A 20193-nucleotide genomic window follows, 5' to 3' on the forward strand; every position below is an offset into this window, starting at 1 on the left:
AAAAATTGAAATTATAATTTACAGTGCGCGAATCGTTTGGATTCGGCGGAAAGGAAACAGAAAGAAAGACACAACCACGATACGTTGTTTTTTTTTTTTTTTAGGAATATGCGTAAATAAAAATAATAACGACAGGCTAAAAACTAATGAGTATTTGTAGGATTCTGATTTGGAGCATTTGATTTCCGAGTTGAACAGAACGCACCATCCGGATGTTGTGGACGGGGGTAATGGCGGCGCGCATCACGAAGCTAACCTCGTAAAAAGACAGCAAATATCACCCCGCGTTTGGTGTTTATGAAATTTTCATAGTTCGACCATGTCGGTGTTGGTGGAGGGCAGCCACGGGTGGCTTTTGGACGCGCGTTCGCTTATCGACAAGGGTTACGTGCGCTGTTTAAAACGGCAAGGCGAGCTGAAAGCAGAACTAATGGAGGCGCGCTTCAAAAGCACGTACTTCCAGATTTCAAAGAGGCACGGGATTCATAATAATCATGATAAATCACATTCAGATCACCAGGACCCCTCGCAAAAGCCAGAAAGACCACCAAAGGTAAGTAACAAACAAGTCTACTTCATGTTGACGTCCAGGGGGCAAACGTTTCACCACTTCATTAGCTAAAAATATAATAACTAGAGAATATTGTGGGTTTTTTTTTTTTTTTTTGTATTTACAAAGAGAGAAATTGATTGAGCCTTTGTGACTTTTAGAAGCGGAAGAGAAAGAAGCAGAGCGAATTCAACCAGGGCGAGATTGAGGCCATGGCCTTTCACCAGAAGGTAAATCAGGGGAAGGTTTTCACATCCAAATTATTTCACCTGGAAAGGTTATCAAGTATTTTAGGTTCATCTTCAACTTTGACCCCGTAGCCCACAAAAATATCCCTAACTTTTTGTGAATAGTTTCAAGTTCTCTTCTATCTTTTGCCAGCTTCCATCGCAGATAAGCTCAGATGTACGAACCGCTTGTGTGCGTGCAGGTCCGATGCCTCATTCTGGAGGGCACCGAGGCCCTGGTGGAGTCTGCCAAGATTCTGGGCTACCTTGAGGGCGGGACGGACGCGGTGAAGGACCCCCTCCCCTGCCGGGAGTGCAACTTGGCCAGCTTGTGCGACATGGCCAAGGAGCTCCCGTCGTTGGACGACGACGGCGAGGACGTGAGTTGCGTTCAGGTACTTGACGGCACGTCCCACCTGGACCTGTTCGCCCGCGTGACGGAGAACCCGGCAGAGCACGCGGCGGTGACGATGCTGATGGGGGAGGAGTACGTCATCCCTCCTCGCGCGGCGTTCCTGCTGTCTGATTTCTCCCGGATGCAGCCGCTCCTCCGATGTCGGTACAAAAAAAATATATAATTTCAGGCGCGCGAGAAGAAGAAGACGTTGTTGAAAGGTGTTTGTTTCACTCCGCAGACGGGCGCAAGTTTGACGTCATCGTCTTGGATCCGCCGTGGGAAAACAAGTCTGTGAAGAGGAGTCGCAGGTAACGTCGCTTGTGAACAGATCAGAGGCATTTTTAAAAACAAAGATAAAGAAATAAAGCGCATTTTTGCTTGAAAACATTTCTAAAAAAAATAAATGCAAGTGCAGTCACTTCCGTCATGCCCGCAGACATAAAGTTACGGGTGTGGTCCACCAGTCATCCCCGCAGATATAACGTTGCGGGCGTGTGTTGCGTTTGTAACTACGAGTGTACCCCTTTAAGAGCAGAGGGGGGCGGTGTCAGGTAAACTGGGAAGTAGAAGTCGGGCTGAGCGGCAGAGACCGTGTGCTTCCGTGTTAAAAAAAAGACGTCAGGATGTGGTTCACTGCGCTGGATCGGCGTGTGTGCGACAAGTGCGCAATTGCGCAGCTTCGAGTCGGCTCTTGACTGATATTTTCCATCCCGGGAAGATACACGTGCTTGCCATCGTCGCAGCTAAAGCGACTCCCCGTATCCGTCTTGGCATCCGCCGGCAGCCTGGTGGTCACCTGGGTGACCAACCGGCCCAGCCACTTGCGCTTCGTTCGCGACGAGCTGTACCCGCACTGGGGGGTGGAGGCCGTGGCCCAGTGGTTCTGGGTTAAGGTAGGGGCACTCCTTGCTCCATCAACCTTTGCAATCTTTTTTTTTTTTTTTAAAATGAGTTTTTCCTGTCGCAGGTTACCGCGGACGGTCAGTTTGTGTTTCCGCTGGATTCTCCGCACAAGAAGCCGTACGAGGTGCTGCTCCTGGGCCGCTACGCCGCCGACTCCCAGTCGAGGTGAGTCCCGTTTTCTCGCAGATGAATCAAAATCCCGACGTGAGCTCAGAACGTGACGATTTTTCAACCAGCCCCGCAGAGCGGCGCGGCGGCGCCCCCCCTGTGCCGGATCAGCGGCTGGTCGTCAGCGTGCCTTCGGCTCTCCACTCCCACAAACCCTCGCTAGCAGGTAAACTTGCCCTTTGGTCATTGTGGTGTAGCACAGTGAAATAGTTTTACTTTCTAGACGGATCCATTTCTAACCTGTCCTCGGCTATTTGCTGAAAAACACATCTGCTCCTTCCTGGGTTTTGTGCTTTTTTTTTCTGTACGCCCTAAAAATGCCACAAGGTGGTGCCAAAGTCCCGGGTAACGGCGAAGTTGAACAAAGAACCAAAAAGTTTTGCTTCCCCCTCTGTTGGGCACCGGGTGTCAAAGTCCAGGCCCGGGGGCCAAATCTGGCCCGCCACATTATTTTATGTGGCCCGCGGAGGCAATTTGAGTGTGTCAACTTCCATGAGTCTTGTGAAAATCTGCTACAAAATTTCAAATAGTCATATATCATAAACGATAACGTTGTGCTATTACAATCTTTTTTTTTTGTTTTTTTTGTTACCAAACATGAATGGTGTAAAAATGCAATACCGCCAATTTCTGAATCTTAACACTAGCTCATAAATTTTGTGTATAATATGATGTCATAATGGGCCCCGGAGGGAAACTATAAAATGAGTTTGACACCCCCGCCACAGGACAATACAAGGAGATGAAATACATATACATTGTTAAATCGGCGTGACAGAATTTCCATGTGTGACAAAATAATGTAACGAACCGGAAAGAGCATGGGGATTTTTATTTTTTTTTTTTTAATAAATTACATCTAAAACCAAACAAAAAGGATCAATACGGTTCAGTCGAATCCGTATGATTGGTTGTTGTTTTCCTCCACCACCGCCAGAGGGCACTCCAGCACCACAAAACCCTTTTTCGACTTGAACAACTTCAGCTTTTATGCTTGAGCGCTCCTCTAATACATTTTTTTTTTCAACATCAACATGTCATAAAAATACTTCGTGTCACACAGTTGTGCATTAAAATATGTACTTTTTTTTTTTTTTTTTTAATGTGACAATGTGTGAGTTGGGCTCACGAAAGCAGGATCTTTCCCTTCCCGTGTATTTCCGCCCCGCCCGCCTTTGTGCACCTTGTGACGCAAATGCGTGCATGTCGGAGACCTCACCGCCGACACTGAAAGGCAAGCGGCCTGACCTGACGTCATTTCCCCCCCCCCTCGGGGAAAGGCGATTTATAGTGCGTCGTGTGCAGCAAAAGAAAGAAGTAAAAAAAAAAAAAAAAAAGTCGCCGACTTCATCGAATTGTTCGGTTCTGCTGTGCTGCGAATATGAATCTGGAATGATATTTTTATTTTCATCAATTATTTATCTTGAGATATTTGTATTTCATACTTTTGTACATTGTCTTTCACGCACTACAATTTCATAAAATATTTTTGGTTCATTTTATTATTTTTAATTTGATTACTTTTTTATTTAATTTGAGAATCTATTAGACTTATTTTTTATAGTGTTAGTACGTCTGGTATGCATATTTTTTCGTTTTAATTTTTAATTTCACTTCAATTAGATTTTAATTTTATTTATTTGTATTTGATCTCTTGTATTTTAATGTCTATTAGATTTATTTTATTTTATAGTATTAGGTATATCTGGTATCCATCTATTTTTTTCATTTTAGTTTTATTTCACTTTAATTAGATTTTAATTTTGTTTCTTTGAACTTGAACTTTAGTATTTTAATGTCCATTACATTTATTTTATTTTATAGGATTAAGTATATCTGGTACGCATCAATTTTTTTTTCATTTAAATTTTATTTCACTTCAATTAGATTTTAATGTATTTATTAATATTTGATCTCTTGTATTTTAATGTCTATTAGATTTATTTTATAGTATTAAGTATATCTGGTATGCATCTATTTTTTCATTTTCATTTTATTTCACTTCAATTACATTTTAATTTGATTTCCTTTTATTTGATCATTTTATTTTAATGTCCATTAGATTTATTTTATAATATTAAGTATGTTTGGTATGCATCTTTTTTCATTTTATTTCACTTCAATTAGCTTTTAATTTGATTTCTTTGTATTTGATCTTTTGTATTTTAATGTATTTCCTTGTTGCTGGGAAACCCTTCACCAATAATTTAATTTTGATTATATATGTAATATTTATTTATTTATTATTATTACTTATTTATTTTGATTATTATTTCATTTATTACATTTTTATTATTATTTTTTTTTATTTGTTGAGTTCCAATTTGAATGAAATTCTGTAGTTCATTTTTAGTTGCATTGATCACATTTGACGTGATTGAACACTTTTCAATTCCGGGGTGACCCGATCGCCCGGCCTCCTCTTAATGGGACGGGGTGAGCTAACGCGCATCGATTTTTGTGAAGTCCTCGCAACGGGCAAAGATCAAAGGTCACCCAAACGCGCTGATGTCACGGCAGACGGAACGATCCAATCCGTTTCCCCTTGACGTCATCCCGCGCGCCGCTCGCGGCCGCTAGGGGGCGCGCTCGCACCTTTGGCATCGGTCCGCCCGTGAGGGAGTGCCGGGTTTTTTTTTTTTTTTAAAGGCGTGTGAGGCCACCAGCCCGGAGCAAAGCCCTGCTCCCCCTCTCGCATGGGGGTGGGGGGGGGGTTCCTGTCAGTGACGTCTTTGCTCGCCCACGAGGGGACGCGGAGGGGGAAATTCTCAGTTGCGGGCGTGACGCAGCCCGTCGCCGGATGGTAGAACTTCAGACCCACGCGAATATTATTCCCGGAGCCGTTCCAAAGCGTAAATGCCGACTAGAAGTTGCATTGCTCTGGCGTTTTTGCTTGCGCCGATTGGCTCGCCGCGTGTTGGCGGCAGAGGTGCGACCGGCAGGTGTTGAGGCTCAAGGTCAGCGTCAGGCGCTGTGTTGTGAAGGATATTCTGGAAGGGGGAGGGCAACCCGTACTGCGGCGCCGCTTCGTTTGTTTATTCACTGAAGCGGCTGACGCTACTCTTCCTCCACCGTAGTGGCGGAAAGTGGAACGAACCATTCCATTTGTGGCCTTTCCGTTTTTTTTACCCAGCTAGCTAATTTAGTCAGCGAACAGGCCCGGATCGCCCGCTGCGGTCGACAAAAGTTCATTCGCATGCTCTCGTTCTGCCCGGGGTAATAGTCAATGAAAAGCAAACGTCACCACCCAATTCCGCAATAACAGGCGAAGTTCTCGCGGTGTCTTTTGCTAATTAGCGCTAAAGTTGACCATTTTGTCACGTCCTTCGCTGCCACCCTCAGGACTGGGGTGGAACTGTATCAACCTCGCCACATCTTTGAATCACAGTAATCCCTCGCTACTTCGCAGATCACCTATCGCGGATTCAGTCCATGGTGGATTTCTGGACCCCCACCCCCCACAAAAAAAGCCGGATGGCTACGTGCTAACGACATGGACCAATTAAGCAACAAAAAAAAAACAACAAACAAACGTAAAAATATAAATGCTGTTGTTAGATGAAAACACACTTTTACAACACATTTGAAATGTATTTCAACAACGATAAAAATGATTCATGTTGAACAGAAAAATTGATGAAATAGCGTCAAACCGCAATGACTGTCCCGGGATTTTGGGAAGTATTTTCTAAATAAGGACTTAACGAGAAAGGAATTCAAGTTTTTCCGGTCTCTCGCGGCGATCCCCTAATGACGCGCGTTTCCTCCGCAGAGGTGCTGAAGCCGTACATCAAAGCGGACGCCGAGCGCCTGGAGATGTTCGCCCGGAGCCTCCAACCGGGCTGGACCAGCTGGGGCAACGAGGTGCTCCGATTCCAGCACGCCAGCTACTTCGCGCTGACTCCTCGCGGCCGCCGAGCGCCGCCGCCGCCTCCCTCCGGCCAGTAAGGATGAACGAGTGCCCGGGCGACTTCTTACTTTGTTTTTTTTTTTTTTATTAATAAACATTCCCAAATGATCTCTGCTCGTTTTCCTTTTGATGCGCGATTCCGTCGGGACCGCGTTGGATTTCGAAGGCGGCGATCCATTTGGAGCGTCGGCGGGTTTTGACGAGGGACTCGTTTCGCTCGCTTTCGCGCGGCAGGACGCGAGCGGGCGCTACGGTGGCCTTACAGGCTTAAAAAGGTCAAGTATGATTTTTATTTTGAAAAACAAGTACATAGGCAGGGAAGACTGTAACTTCCGCTAACCACCCAGGCTAAGTTTAGCTCTTCATTGGCATACACGGATGTTAAAGTGAGATTTGTCACTTGAACATGCTTCCTTGACACCAATTACTACTTTCCTATTCGTCAGGGCTTAGGCTTTATGTGGACCACTGTTGTGCCCAGTGTAACGTCCAAAAAAACCGCATGCTTGACTCACTTCTGACACTCATTGCACTCTTTTGTCCTAGCTAGCTGGAAAAAAGTGACGCAAGCGGTCGAAGCGAGACCAGAATCGGCGTTCGTGGATGGAACAGGCGGTGAGGAACGCTGCTTATCCCCAAATGAAGGAAGGAAAGCCATTTTTAAAAAAAGAATCCAAGGAACTCTCCTGTTTTTGAGGATTGTTCAGGCATGTGTCTCCTATCCACATCCGCTCAGAATCCATATTGCTATCAATTATAAGATATTTGATGCGTTCCAATTGCACTCAAATGATCACGCGAGATGATTCACTCAATTTGCTGAAATCCGACGCAGGAACACGAATGGCCGAGTCGAAATCCGCTTCGCTGCAATTGCGGCGACGCTCCTGGATTTGCTCAAATCGAGGAGCATCTCGATGAAATATGACGCAACTCCAATTCCGAAATGAATTATTCTTCACTCCGATGGCGTTGGGACGGAATACGGTGCGCTCCGAGCGACTCGGCAACGAGACGATTCACTTCAAATATAATGTGACCAATCGTTGATACGATTCACTCAAATGAAGCCGTACTGTTCACTCCCGATTATGATTCGATCAAAATTAATAAGATGCACCATTTTTCGGGTTACGTGGTTCCATTTCTAACCCCGATTTGCTCTGGTTACACTTTCTTTGGATTTGTTTTTTTTTTTTAAATACTTTTAAGCGCTCAATCGGATGTCATTTGATATTCTTCTCGCAGCCACTAGAGGGCACATCTGAACGCAGTACCGTATACCCGTCCATTCATTTCCTTTCGGTTGCGGTGACCTCATCTCGTGGCGTTCGCACGCCATTTCTGAGGGAACTGACATTTCTTTTCTTTTTTTTTCCCGTCTTTCTATTGCTCCTGCCTCCTTTTTTTTCCTTCGCTCCTTAAAAGCCTTTTTACATTTCAGGATGATGTCACCGTGGTCATCTTCACGGCGCCAGAGGAAGATGAAGCACCGCCGCCGCCGCCTCCCCTCGCCCTCCCCCGCCCACAAGCCACCACCCGCTTCCCTGCAGCTGGCCTTTTAGGTGATGTTTGATTTTCCTGCAGACTTTTCATGATGACACATCGCTGACACAAATGAGTGAGTCCGTTTAATGGCACCGGCACCGCGGTATGTGAATGGGAAGCGCTAAGAGCAACAGTTGAGCCCACATCCCGGGGCTGCTAATTGACCCAATGTTCAATCAACTGTCTCATTAAATATGTAATTGTCTGGAGGTGAAACACACGCGCCGACCGCAATTGGCAATTAGGAAAAGAGAGGAAGAATGCAACCAAGTTCTTGAAAGACTTTGGTCAGCTGTAAAAGTTGACTGTACGCTGATATGTCGCAGATTTTGAACCGTTTTTTTTTAGCATTACCATAATTTCCGCACCTGATTATAGGCCTCGCCCAGTACATTTTAAAAGGAAAAACCCTTTTGTACACACATAAGCCGCACATGTCTATAAGCCGCATGTGCCCACATTGAAACATGAGAAATTTACAAAGAAAGACGGTACACAGGAAGAGTTTTCAAAGTTTTGATAACATACCTTAGCTTTCCTTTCCTAACTGTGCCTGTGACGCGGCAGTAACACCGCAGCAACACGCTAGCACAGCGCTAACAGGGCCGATTTAAAAAAAAAAACATACCGGTAAAAGTCGCTGAGACGCGGCAGTAACACAGCAGCAACACGCTAGCACAGCACTAGCAGGGCGTGTTGAAAAAAACATACCGGTAAAAATCACTGAGATGCAGTAGTACCACAACACCAACACGCCAGCACAGCGCTAACAGGACCTGTGAAAAAAAAAAACATACTGGTAAAAATCAATTCCTTGGCAAGTATATTCCACTCTTACCTTTTCCGCTTAAGTGCTCCCTTGCGGCCGTTGGGAAAAATGCACAAATTAGCCGCATCCCCGCATATCTATGTCATCCAATAGTCGCCCGTTTCTTTACAGCGAGGGAGCGACAACGGGCCCTGAGGTGTATTTTGAAATGGACACAAGTGTAAGCGTGTAAATAATTTTCAAGCGGGTGGGAGGGGTAAAACTATCGAGAACAAGTTTTTATCCCCTCTTCTATAGCCAACACTTTCATTTATCTGGAATAAATGTGGGTTCATTTTGATTCCCTTTTTTCTGCCTCCTTCAGGGAGACCAAAGCGTTATGAAACGTTAAAACGGATCAGTTCTCGCCACCGTGACGTCACGGGAGCGTTCGACGCACTCTTTCCCGCGCGGGGCGGCGTTCGGGGCTTCAAAGGAGCCTACGCGCAAACACTCGTCCTCCGAGGATTCATTCAGCTCGCAATCAAAGCAAACAGTTTTTTTGAAATGTATTTTTTTTTTTTTTTTTTTTTTAAGCGAGCATCCTCATGTAATCTGATAACAACGCAGCGGCAAGCGCTTTGATGAAAGTTCCGGAAAAAGGGACGACACGAAGACGGAGTGACGAGGTTTCCTGTTAGCTCGCAACAATGAGAATCGTCGAAATGATGAATACATTACGTGGAAAGAATATGAAATTGCGCGACGGTACTTCACGTACCGGTACACTGCGCTTGTCCGCCCGCTACTTGCTAACGCCGTTTTCCGCCGGACGTCATCGGCACGCGTGGCCGCCCGAGCGCGACTTCGCGAGTCGGACAAACAGACGGACGGCCCCATCCGTATTCATCCCGCACCGGCCCGTCAGTCATCGGTCGGTTTGAGCATCCGGACCGGCGCCGTGAATCCCAAATCAGAGCCAAAACAAGGGAGTCTTGCGGACAGACTGACAGGTGGACGGCGGCGGGCAGGAAATAGAAATTTCTCGCCTTTATTCATCGTATTCACGACAAGGCCGTTGAATTTTCTGAATGGTCCATTTTCATCCGGTACAGTTCAGATGTGAAGCTGTCTTTTTGTGGCTTTCTCGACACGCGAGAGATCTCATTACTTATTTTATTACTTCTGGGGATTTCAATAGCATGAAATGAGCCCCCCCTGTGACCCGCCCCCCCCCCCACCCCCACATCCCGCTTCCCGGGGGTGGACACCCGGCTGTTTGACGTACGTGACACCGATGGCGGGGACGGCGCACCCCGCCGCTCTGATCCGGCGTCAACGCGGGAATGCCGTCGGGCCGCCGCCCTCCCGCCAACTCGCAAAGGTCAGCGCGGGTATGTTTACTCGGGATCGTTCGACAAACACGGCCGCGGGATGGATGCTCTGGATCGACGCCTCGTGATCGGTGTTTTCCAATATTTTGGTGGCTGGCGAATTGGCGGCTCACGTTGCAAAGTTTGGCCACACCACAGCCTTGGAAGTCCGGGGTTTGGGGTGTGGGTGGTGTAATAACTTCTTCCCTCTTTAGCAGGTAAAATGCATACTCTATAGGGTTTAAGTCCGTCCACTCGCCACCCCTGTTCGAACGCAGTGCGGTGACGTTGCGGTCCGTTGCAATGCGAGAACGAGATATTTACAAAGAAAGACGCTACACAGAAAGATTTTTCATAGTTTTAATACCTTAGCTTAGCATAACATAGCAACACCATGGTAGCACGAACGGAGCTGGTTAAAAAATAAAAAACAGACCTAAATCACTGAGATACGGCAGTAACACACCAGGAACACGCTAGCACGAACAAGGCACGAAAATAGCATACCGGTGAAAATCAGAGACACAGCGGTATCACAGCAGCAACACGCTAGCGTGGCGCTAACAGGGCCGGTTAAAATAAAAAACGGACCTAAATCACTTAGACACGGCAGTAACGCAGCAGCAACAAGCGAGCACGTCGCTAGTGCAGCGCTAACAGGGCCTGTTAAAAAAAAAACATACCAGTAAAATCACCAAGACACAGCAACATGCCATCACAGGGCTAACGCTAGCGCAGCCCCAACAGGGCCAGTTTAAAAAAAACATACCAGTAAAAGTCACTTCCTCGGCACATATATTCCGCCAGTCTCACTTTTACCATTAACAAAGCACAAATTAGCCGCGTCACCGCATAAACCGCGGGGTTGAAAGCGTGTGTAAAAAAGTCGCGGCTTTTAGGCCGAAAATTACGGTAATACATTTCTGAATAAAAACATTACAAGATTTTTATTTTATTTTTTTTTTGTTGGCGTTTTTGGGCGCGCTGGACCGGATTAATGTTGTTTTCCATTTATTTCGGCGGAGAACGACGATTTGAGCGATTCGCATCACGGAACAAATTAAACTTATAAGTCAAGACCTCGCTGCATGTGGAAAAAAAAAAAAAGAAATAAAAAAACATATTCATGAGCCCTTTGAGAAAAAAAGTTATATTCAACGAACGAAAAGTGTTTTCCCGCAGACGCGCGGATACAATTTCCTCCCATTGTCCCCTCAGACGTTTCGCGGCGTTCCCGACGTAATCAAAGTTAATAGCTGAAGTGTTGCACTCCGCCACAAAATGTTCTTTTCTCAAAAACCCTCGGACGGAAGGGGAAGGAGAACGCCGGGCGAGAGCGACGCGGGAAAAAAAAAAAAAAAAAAAATCCGATCGTAACAAGCCGCTTGATTAGCAAACAGGCGACTCCGGCGGAACTCGAGATATTCACGGCAACGCCTTCGCCGCGAAGTCATAAAAGCGTCGACGCGGCTTAATGAAAAAGTCGGTCGTAAACCAACGCGCGGGACGTTTCCAACAAACGCCGTCGAAACGCAAAACGTTTACGACGTCCGGCGTCGGGCCCAAACAGCGGGACAGCACGTGCAGGCCGCTTTTATGAGATGATCTTTTAGATTATAGTTTTTTTTTTTTTTTTTTGGTAATAAGGAAAATAAACATTTGTAAACATCCCCAGTTTCACATATTATAAACACCCTCACAGGAAATTACAACCAAAGACAACTCATTATGTTTAGTTTTCATTCATAGCGATATTTTCCCCTGCCAAATGGTTTATGAATTTAGCAGTTCAATACACGCTGTACATATTTTTAAAGTGTGCAAAGTGTCATTTACTTTGGCATTAATGAAGTACATTTTTCATGGGCAAAAGTTCGAGTCGAACGGAAACTTTTCGTCACGTTTGATAAATTTCATCATCGCTTCCGCGTCTTCGTCTACTTAACCGCCAAGTCCCAAATCCTCGCGATGACGTCACGGGAGGGGGGGGGGTGTTTATAAAGGGGATATTACACAGTTATTACTCAGTCGGCCTTCAAAGTGGACTCTCTCACTTCCTGTCAAGTTGAAAAGTGTACAATATGTAATTCTCCCCTTTGTTTACCCCCCCCTTCCTCCCTCCTCCCCCCAATCCCGCCGCTAAACATATATTACGTGACCTTTGACTCCAGGGGGCGCCGCGTGTGCCACTTTGACGGAAAAGCGACGTGTCATCTCGCCAGCGACGTCGGAATGTTCGTGTCCTTTTCCAGACCCCCGGTGACAAGTTCAAGTAAGCGAGCTCAAAATCCTCATTTTATTTTATTTTATTTTTTTTATTCCCGCGGGGCCCGGAGGGAACGTGACGAGAACCCTCGTCGGCAGAAAAAGGAGGAAATAAAACCCGGGCGGGTTTTATCGCCGGCGCGCCGTCAATTAAAGCCCGGGGCTTATCAAAGTCCTTCGACTTTATTAAAATGCGCCGCGCGCGACAGGCCAATAACCTCCGACAGATTAATTGAATCTTGACAGACGGCTCGAAGGCGGCCAAACAAACCTTGCTGGGGAACAAGCAATAAAATTCATAACGTAGCTGGCAGGTCTGCTTACAGGTTGTCTGTCATTCATCCGATAGCCGTCGTGGTGGTGGCGGTGGAGGAGTTCTACGCGGGGCGGGTTTAGCCGGGGGGTGTCAAACTCATTTTAGCCCGGGCGCCGCGTTCGCCCCAAGTTTTTTCAACTAATAAACTATAAATAATCACTCGACCGTGTTGTTTCCCTTCAGGTTATTACAAGTAAATGTGGATAATATTCACATTTGAACTACCGTAATTTCCGGCTTTCAACCCTGCGGTTTATATGCGGTGATGCGGCTAATTAGTGCAATTTTTTCTCACAGCCGTAAGGGGGCACTCGAGCGGGCAAGGTTAGAATGAGACCGGTGGAATATATGTGCCGAGGAAGTGACTTTTACCGACCCTGTTGGCGTTGCGCTAGCGTTAGCGCTGTGCTAGCATGTTGCTGCTGTGTTACTGGCGTGTCTCAGTGATATTTACCAGTAAGTTTTATTTTAAGCGGCCCTGTTAGCGCTGTGCTAGCGTGTTGGTGCTGTGTTACTGCCGCGTCACAGGCACAGTTAGGAAAGGAAAGCGAAGGTATATTCTCAAAACTTTGAAAACGCTTTCTGTGTACCGTCTTTCTTTGTAAATATTTCATGTTTCGATGTGGTGCAAATCTGGCGCAGCGCTCTTCTTCAACCCTAACCCACCAAGCATTTGGATTATGAATCAGCATGATAATTGATACATTTATTTATCATTTTTTCCCCACCAAAATTATATTCATTTTCTTCATTTTTCACATAGCGTAGAATTGATGAGTTGATTTTATTGGAAATAGCGTAATTTCCGGCCTGTAAGCCGCGACTTTTTCACACGTTTTCAACCTTGCGGCTTATATGCGGTGATGCGGCTCATTTGTGCATTTTTTCTAATGGCTGCAAGGGGGCAGTCTAGCGGAAAAGGGAAGAATGAGTCCGGTGGAATATATGTGCCGCGGAAGTGACTTTTACCGGCCCTGTTAGCAGCGTGCTAGCATTAGCGGTGTGCTAGCTTGTTGCTGCTGTGTTACCGGCATGTCTCAGTGATATTTACTATATTTATTTGCCGCTTATCCTCACAAGGGTCGCGGAGAGTGCTGGAGCCTATCCCAGCTGTCAACGGGCAGGAGACAGGGTACACCCTGAACCGGTCGCCAGCCAATCGCAGGGCACGTGGAGACAAACGACAACGTTCCACCGTGCCGCCCATTTTTCTCCGTGGCGTGTTTGCTCGTTGAATGCCGCAATTGGTGATTCATGCTAATCGTATTTGTTGTTAGATAATCATCGAATTACTTGAGGCGCACGACTTTTGTGTGGTTTCGACATCTGATGAATACAAGAAAATATTCAAGTATTCAAGGAGGTGAATTGTCATTCTCACACACATTTGCACATCATGTGGCAGGAAAAATGGATCATAATGCAGTTGTGAATGTGTGCAAAGGTGCAAATGTAGCGAAGATACAAACGCTGGAGGCTTCAATCGCACATAATATTCACACGTTATTTCCAAAATATGCCTCGCGTGCTTTTGTCAACGGCGTCACGAGGGCAGCGCCGCCGGTTCAGAGACTTTCCGTGACGTCGTCGACCGTACGGTGACCCGTGACCGGACGGAACAAGTCCGGGGAGCGGATTGTCCAGACAGGAAAAATGTCAACAAATGTGGCCGAAAAAGTGCGCTAGCCAAGCCGTTAGCGGGTCGCGAGGTTTAGCGTCAACCCGTCATCGGGAACGGCGATGGGGAAAAACAAAATCAATAATCCTATTTGAATAAAATCTGGACTTTTTTTCCCCCCAAATGAAAATTTTATTAAAAATAAATTTTATTTTTTTGAATGGTTGTGTTTTTTTTGTTTGTTTTAGAAATTTAACTCACAAGATAAAAATCACCTTTTTTTTTAAAAAAAAAAAAAAATGTAATTTTAAGAGGATAAAGTAATTTTTAGATTTAAAAAAATTTTTACTGTAATGATTTTTTTTGGAAGAAAATCCAATACATTAGAAAAATGAATCGCAAAATGAAAAATAAAGTGAGGATAAACAGAACAGATTAATGAATAAAATCACTTTTTTTTTTTACAGAAAACTTGTCATTAAGTCTATCAAAATTCCTAATCTGAAATAATCACATTTTTTAATGAAAACTAGGCGCCATTTTGCAAAAATGAACAAGACGTTATTTTACGAGAAAAGTCATAATTTCGGGTATTTTATTTTTTGTGAAAAATTGTAATCTAAAAAAACTACATCATGCTTCCCATATTTTGAGAAAAATTTCCCACATTACTATATCGAGTCAGATCTAACCCCGCCGCAAAAAAAATCAGTACTTTTGGAGATTCTAAACCTGGCTTGAAAGCCAACTTGAAAACTAGCTGTCATCGCCAACTAGTGGCCTGGCATGCACATTGCAACATTTTATTGGCAATATGGAGATGGTTTTTTTTTTTGCCATTTTTATGCAAAACAGGAAAGATTTTTCCCTCCATGTTTTCTGCATACATTAACACACGTCTTGTCCGATCAGTAAGTTATAACATAAGTCAACACACCCGCTGACTTAATGATGCTACTTTCGTGTTAGCATTCCACCCCCGAGCGCTCATTCCGGATTAGCGGAAGTGAGCAGGGCACGTCGGCGTAGTCCACGAAAGACCTTGTTGTGAAACCACAACGCACGCAACGCCGCGGGGTATTTTGCCGCCAGACTGCGTCGTCAAATATTTGAAATTGTAATGAATGCGGCGAACGAGCGAGCGGGCGGCGCTTGCGCTCATCCACGGCGACGGAACATGACGCGATATTACCACCCTCCGGGGTTCAAACGCGAGACCCCCACAAAGAAGGTCACATGAGAGGACTCCTACATGAAACAAATGATGTTGATTCACTTCCTAAACAATGCCGCAATCTATACTGGAAGACATTTTGTGTAACTGTGTACGCAGCGCCAGTGAGAACTAAAGGTCGCGGCGGCCACGCGGCGGAGGTGGAACATTAGGCAGGTGGCAGGAACACCGCCGGGAATGTGATGGATGGGGACACCTTTGAATGACTGCAATTTTCCGGGCAGCAGCCGCATCATCAACTCCGAAATCCACACGGAGCCGCTAATACGGCTGCACGTTTGTTGGGAATGTAGTTAAGTACGGAGCGCCAGATAAGACGCGAGAAAGTTTATAGATATGTGCATTTGATATTATCATCAACAGTTTTGGGTGAACACATAGAGCACACCTTCTCTAGGAACTGCAATATGCGAAAGCCTCAATATACCCTACCGTTTCCAGAGACCTTTTTGGACATGATTAGGTCTTTGTAGACCAAGAGAAAGCCTATGACAGAGTACCAAGACAGGAACTGTGGTACTGCATGCGCGAGTCCGGTCTGGCGGAGAAATATGTTAGAATAGTACAGGACATGGATGATGGCAGCAGAACGGCGGTGAGAAGTGCCGTAGGTGGAGGTGGGACTGCATCAGGGTTCCGCGCTGAGCCCCTTCCAGTTTGCGGTAGTGATGGATAGGCGGACAGACGAGGTTAGACTGGAATCCCCTTGGACTATGATGTTCGCGGATGATATTGTGATCTGCAGTGACAGCAGGGAGCAGGCGGAGGAACATTTAGAAAGATGGAGAAGGAGAGGAATGAAGATTAGCCGAAGAAAAACGGAATATATGTGCATGATTGTGAGGGGAGGAAGAGAGAAGCTCCAGGGAGAAGAGATAGCGAGGGTGGAGGACTTCAAATACTCGGGGTCAAGAATCCAGAGCGACGGAGAGTGTGGTAAGGAAGTGAGGAAACGGGCCCAAGCTGGGTGGAACAGTCGGCGGAAGGTGTCTGGTGTTCTATGTGACGGAAGAGTCTCCCCAAGGACGAAGGGCAAAGTCTGTAAAAGAGTGGCGAGGTCGGCCGTGATGCACGGATTAGAGACGGTGGCACAGGAGAGACAACAGGAAGTGGCAGAAATGAAGCTGTTGAGGTTCTCGCTTGGTTGGATAGGATTAGAAATGAGCTCATTAAAAGGGACAGCCAAAGTTGGGTGTTTTGGAGACAAGGTTGGAGAGAGCAGACTTGGATGGTTTGGACATGTCCAGAGGCGAGAGAGTCTGAGAATAGAGATGCCGGGCAAAAGAGCGAGAGGAAGACCAAAGAAAAGGTTGATGGATGTTGTGAGGGAGGACCTGAGGACAGGAGGTGTGCCCCAAGGCTCCCATTAGAATCCCCTACAGATTTCAATCACTTCGAAGTGGTATTTATGCTCCAAAACATCTAAACGACAGCAAGTTTTTCCAAAATGGCCTCCTCGCCTCGGCTTAAAATAGTATATTTGAGCCATAATGTATTTTTTTCAGAACCTTGTCCAAATGAGCCCCACAAATGTGTTCTGTTTCATCCCGTCAGTACTCGCTCGTCATTAAAGGGCACAGCCGAACAAACTTGCAATTACCTACAAATAACATCGCAAGTTTCTCTCCTCCGGCCACTGTGAAGTTCTAACTTGTGCGCAAATCCCGTCTAACGCTCGAATCTTCCTTTTCGCTCCCCCCACAAGTCGTTGCAACAACACGGGCAAGAAAGAGCGAGTCCGAAGTTCAGCGGCCAAACAAAGGCGGCGATTCAGTAAGGTCGCCATCGATCCCATTAACGATGCGTTTGCCGTCAAGCCGTCCACCTGTCGCCGACCCAGTGGCTGCTGGGTAATGTAGTCATCCGCTGGGGACGTCATTAGAGGAGCCCGCCACCTGTACTTCGTCTTCCCCTCGCCACTCGCAGCCCCGAGACATTCCTCATTAGCGCCGGCGCAGATTCTGGACTGGATTAATCCGCGGTGGAAATGTGACATTAATTAGCATTAGCCACACCGCGGTGTTCAGCTGGCGTGTTTTCTCTGCGCTCATTCAAAACACGTCAAAACACCGTTTTAATTAAACGCGCATCAGCGGGACAAAAGTGTCAAAACAGCAAAACCTCAAACGATTGCAAGCATTCGAGACAAGCAAAGCGCTTTCGGTGACTTCCCGGTTCATTTCTCAGCGAGCAATCCCGGCTGGGACGCGAACAGATGGTGCCGGCAGTGGACGCTGACATGTTTTTTTTTTCGTGTGGGAGAAAAAAAAAAAAAAGTGACGCGCTGGATGGGGACACAAAAGAGATCTGGGGTGGGGGGGGCAATTGTAAAGAAAACAAAGTCTGTGTGGCACGTGAAATGATTAATTTCCTTTCATAAACAACACACCTGGATTATGTGGATAACTGCAGGAAAAAAATCTCAAACAATGTGCAGACCTGAATGTATCCTCCAAATTCTACAGTGGTCGAAAAATCTGATTTGTAAAGTTTACCGCGATTGTATTCAAAAGGACTGCAAAGTTTGTCACTGTTTGATAATTGGACACCCAAATATTGTTTACTTCTGCTATTAGGCTGTTCAAAAAAAAAATCACATTTAGCCATCTAATTTGATTTTTTTTTTTGGTGGATTTCCTCTTTGTTCCTTTTATCTTGTCTCTGTTTGTGTGATTCCACAAACTGTCGTGGACTTGGATAGGAGCCCTGAGGCGCACCATTCCTCATGTTTTATTCCAGTGCAGCGTAAAAATGAAGTAGGACGAGCCATCACATATTTAAACTGGTATGTTACCCCGGGGGGGGGGGGGGGGCACAGTGGTCTTTCGGTTAGCGTAACAGCCAGTTCAGAAGGTTGGAGGTTTGAATCCGTAGGCCGGGGGATTTTGCATATTCTCCCCATGTTTGCGTGGGTCTCATTATCCCACTCCGGCTTCCTCCACCACGTTTTTAGGTTAATTCAAGACTAAATTGTGTGCCCTGCGATAGGTTTGGCAACCAGTTGAAACTGCCTCGGGCCCAAAGTCTACTGGCATAGAACCTTCGGCTCACCTGCAACCCGACAGCGCAGAAAATCAATGACCGGTCGGATGGAGCTTTTCCTGGTGAGCATATCCTCTGCGTTCATTTCAGTGTGCGTCATTTTACTTTGAAGATGCAAACGATTCAGTTCTTAACATGCATAATGTTAGGGGACTTAGATGCCCTGCGGCACACCATTCCCGAGTGTTAAATGTTTTCTTCTGTCTTACTTCTCCCAGCTCGATTGAACTCATTTCCCCCGGTTCATGTCGCCCCTTTTTTTGGGGTCATTTCATCTTCTTTTATGTCTTTAGCCTTCAGGCGTTGTTATTCCAGGTGATTATGTCCTCTGGCGCCCCCCAACGGGGTCGTTCCGGATGTGTGACCTTTAACTAATTGTTTTCACGGAGCAGCGTCTCGCAGCAGCTCCCTGCCGGGGGATGGTTCGCGCCGCCCCGGCCAAATAATCAAAGTATGGATTTTAATAAGACGGACCTTGGTTTCTCCCGCCGTTCCTCGAGTTGGACCACCTCCCGGTTTCGCCGTGTTCCACCTGAAATGTCGCCATTAAGGGCTCCTCTAGCCAGACTCTCGACTTCTCTCGAGACATTTTCGACAAGTTTGCATGACAAACACGGCGAGGAATGATAAAGCGGCGTTTTTGTATTTTTTTTTTACGAGAGAGTAAATAGCGCGGCACTCGCGTGTTCTACTTTGCTTCAGGAACTAAGTAGAAAAGCGTTATTATCGCTATTACGAGCGAGCCGGCGCGATTGGAAAAAGATTTCATTTCTCGGCGAGATAAGGAGCTTTTCTGAGAGGTGACGGTACACAGGGTGCTTTTGGGAAATAGTTCACTCCCCCCCCCCCCCCCGCCGGGAAAAAAAAAAAAAAAAAAAAGCTTTTCTCATATTTTTCTGAGAAAGGAACACTAATGGGCTCGAACACTCACTCGGGGGGGTCGTGTCACGCAAGCCGTCGGCCGGCTAGCAGACGCCAGAACCCGAGACGGCGAGTACGGGAGACTGATTAAAGCAACGTCGCCCTCACGCCGAGTTTCTCCGGCTAGTTAGGGCAGAGAAACTGGATTCTCTTTTGGATCTGGTACCGCCCCAACTCGGACCGAGAACGGTACCTCGACGCTCTTGGATGTGGGCAAGGACAGCCACCAAAACTCAAGACCCGGACGAGCTGATGTCACGTGGCCACGCCCCTCAAAGGCAAACATTCAACGGACGGGCGCTGCAGAACATACATGAATAACATTTGATAAAACCAATTCATTTCTTTCCTCTTTGATAATGTTTTCATACAATAATGAGTTATTTTAGTGTATTAAAAAAATTGGGGCGGCACTGTGGATCGGCTGGGGTGTCTCGATGTGGCCTGTGATTGGCTGGCGACCAGTTCAGGGTTTGCCCCGCGTCCAGCCCGTTGAAAGCTGGGATAGACTCCAGCATGCCCCCCGATCCTCGTGAGGATAAGCGGTGAAGAAAATGGGTGGATGGAGTTATTTTAGTATATTAAAAAAATTGGGGCGGCACGGTGGATCGGCTGCAGTTCTGAGATCCTGGGTTCCATCCGGGACCTGCCTGTGTGGAGTTTGCACGTTCTCCCCATGCCTACGTGGGTTTCCGCCGGGCGCTCCGGTTTCCTACCACATCCCAAAAACATGCAACACACTAAATTGCCCCTAGGTGTGATTGTGAGTGCGCGCGTTTGTCTCGATGTGCCCTGCGATCGGCCGGCGACCAGTTCAGGGTGTACCCCGCCTCTTGCCCGTTTGACAGCTGGGATAGGCTCCGGCACTCCCCGCCACCCTCGTGAGGATAACCGGCGAGGAAAATCGATCTAGATAAAAAATTGGAACCGATTAATGGCATTTCAATTCATGTCAATGGGGGGGATTGGATTT

At 46.4% G+C, this 20193-nt stretch overlaps 2 protein-coding genes across 14 annotated transcripts in view; both read left to right on the plus strand.

Annotated features, from left to right (window-relative positions):
* Window positions 1-164: 164 nt before the first annotated feature.
* Window positions 165-7675, plus strand: mettl4 (methyltransferase 4, N6-adenosine). Of its 6 annotated transcripts, none has more exons than XM_061804766.1 (10): window positions 165-553; window positions 712-780; window positions 981-1332; window positions 1413-1482; window positions 1893-2067; window positions 2142-2242; window positions 2314-2411; window positions 6018-6189; window positions 6706-6770; window positions 7600-7660. In XM_061804766.1, the coding sequence occupies exons 1-10, from the start codon at window positions 320-322 to the stop codon at window positions 7602-7604; spliced, it is 1341 nt and encodes a 446-aa protein (XP_061660750.1). In that variant the 5' UTR covers window positions 165-319; the 3' UTR covers window positions 7605-7660. The 6 variants fall into 6 exon arrangements, 3 of the variants coding, with proteins under 3 accessions (XP_061660750.1, XP_061660751.1, XP_061660752.1); XR_009792648.1 differs by having other exon boundaries at window positions 166-553; window positions 6322-6770; window positions 7600-7675; XR_009792649.1 differs by lacking the exon at window positions 7600-7660 and adding an exon at window positions 6322-6430 and having other exon boundaries at window positions 166-553; window positions 6702-6852.
* A 4320-nt stretch (window positions 7676-11995) lies between these two features.
* LOC133492495 (tyrosine-protein kinase Yes-like) overlaps window positions 11996-20193 on the plus strand; it is a 40901-nt gene continuing 32703 nt past the window's right edge. For 6 of the 8 annotated variants that reach the window (XM_061804749.1, XM_061804756.1, XM_061804748.1 and 3 more), the window contains exons 1-2: window positions 11996-12096; window positions 18246-18361. The gene's annotated coding sequence lies outside the window, so the exon portion shown is untranslated. The remainder of the gene's footprint in view (window positions 12097-18245; window positions 18362-20193) is intronic. The other 2 variants (XM_061804752.1, XM_061804753.1) reach the window with 1 other exon arrangement.

This window comes from Syngnathoides biaculeatus, chromosome 19 (genome assembly GCF_019802595.1).
Source record: "Syngnathoides biaculeatus isolate LvHL_M chromosome 19, ASM1980259v1, whole genome shotgun sequence".
Lineage (NCBI taxonomy): Eukaryota > Metazoa > Chordata > Actinopteri > Syngnathiformes > Syngnathidae > Syngnathoides > Syngnathoides biaculeatus.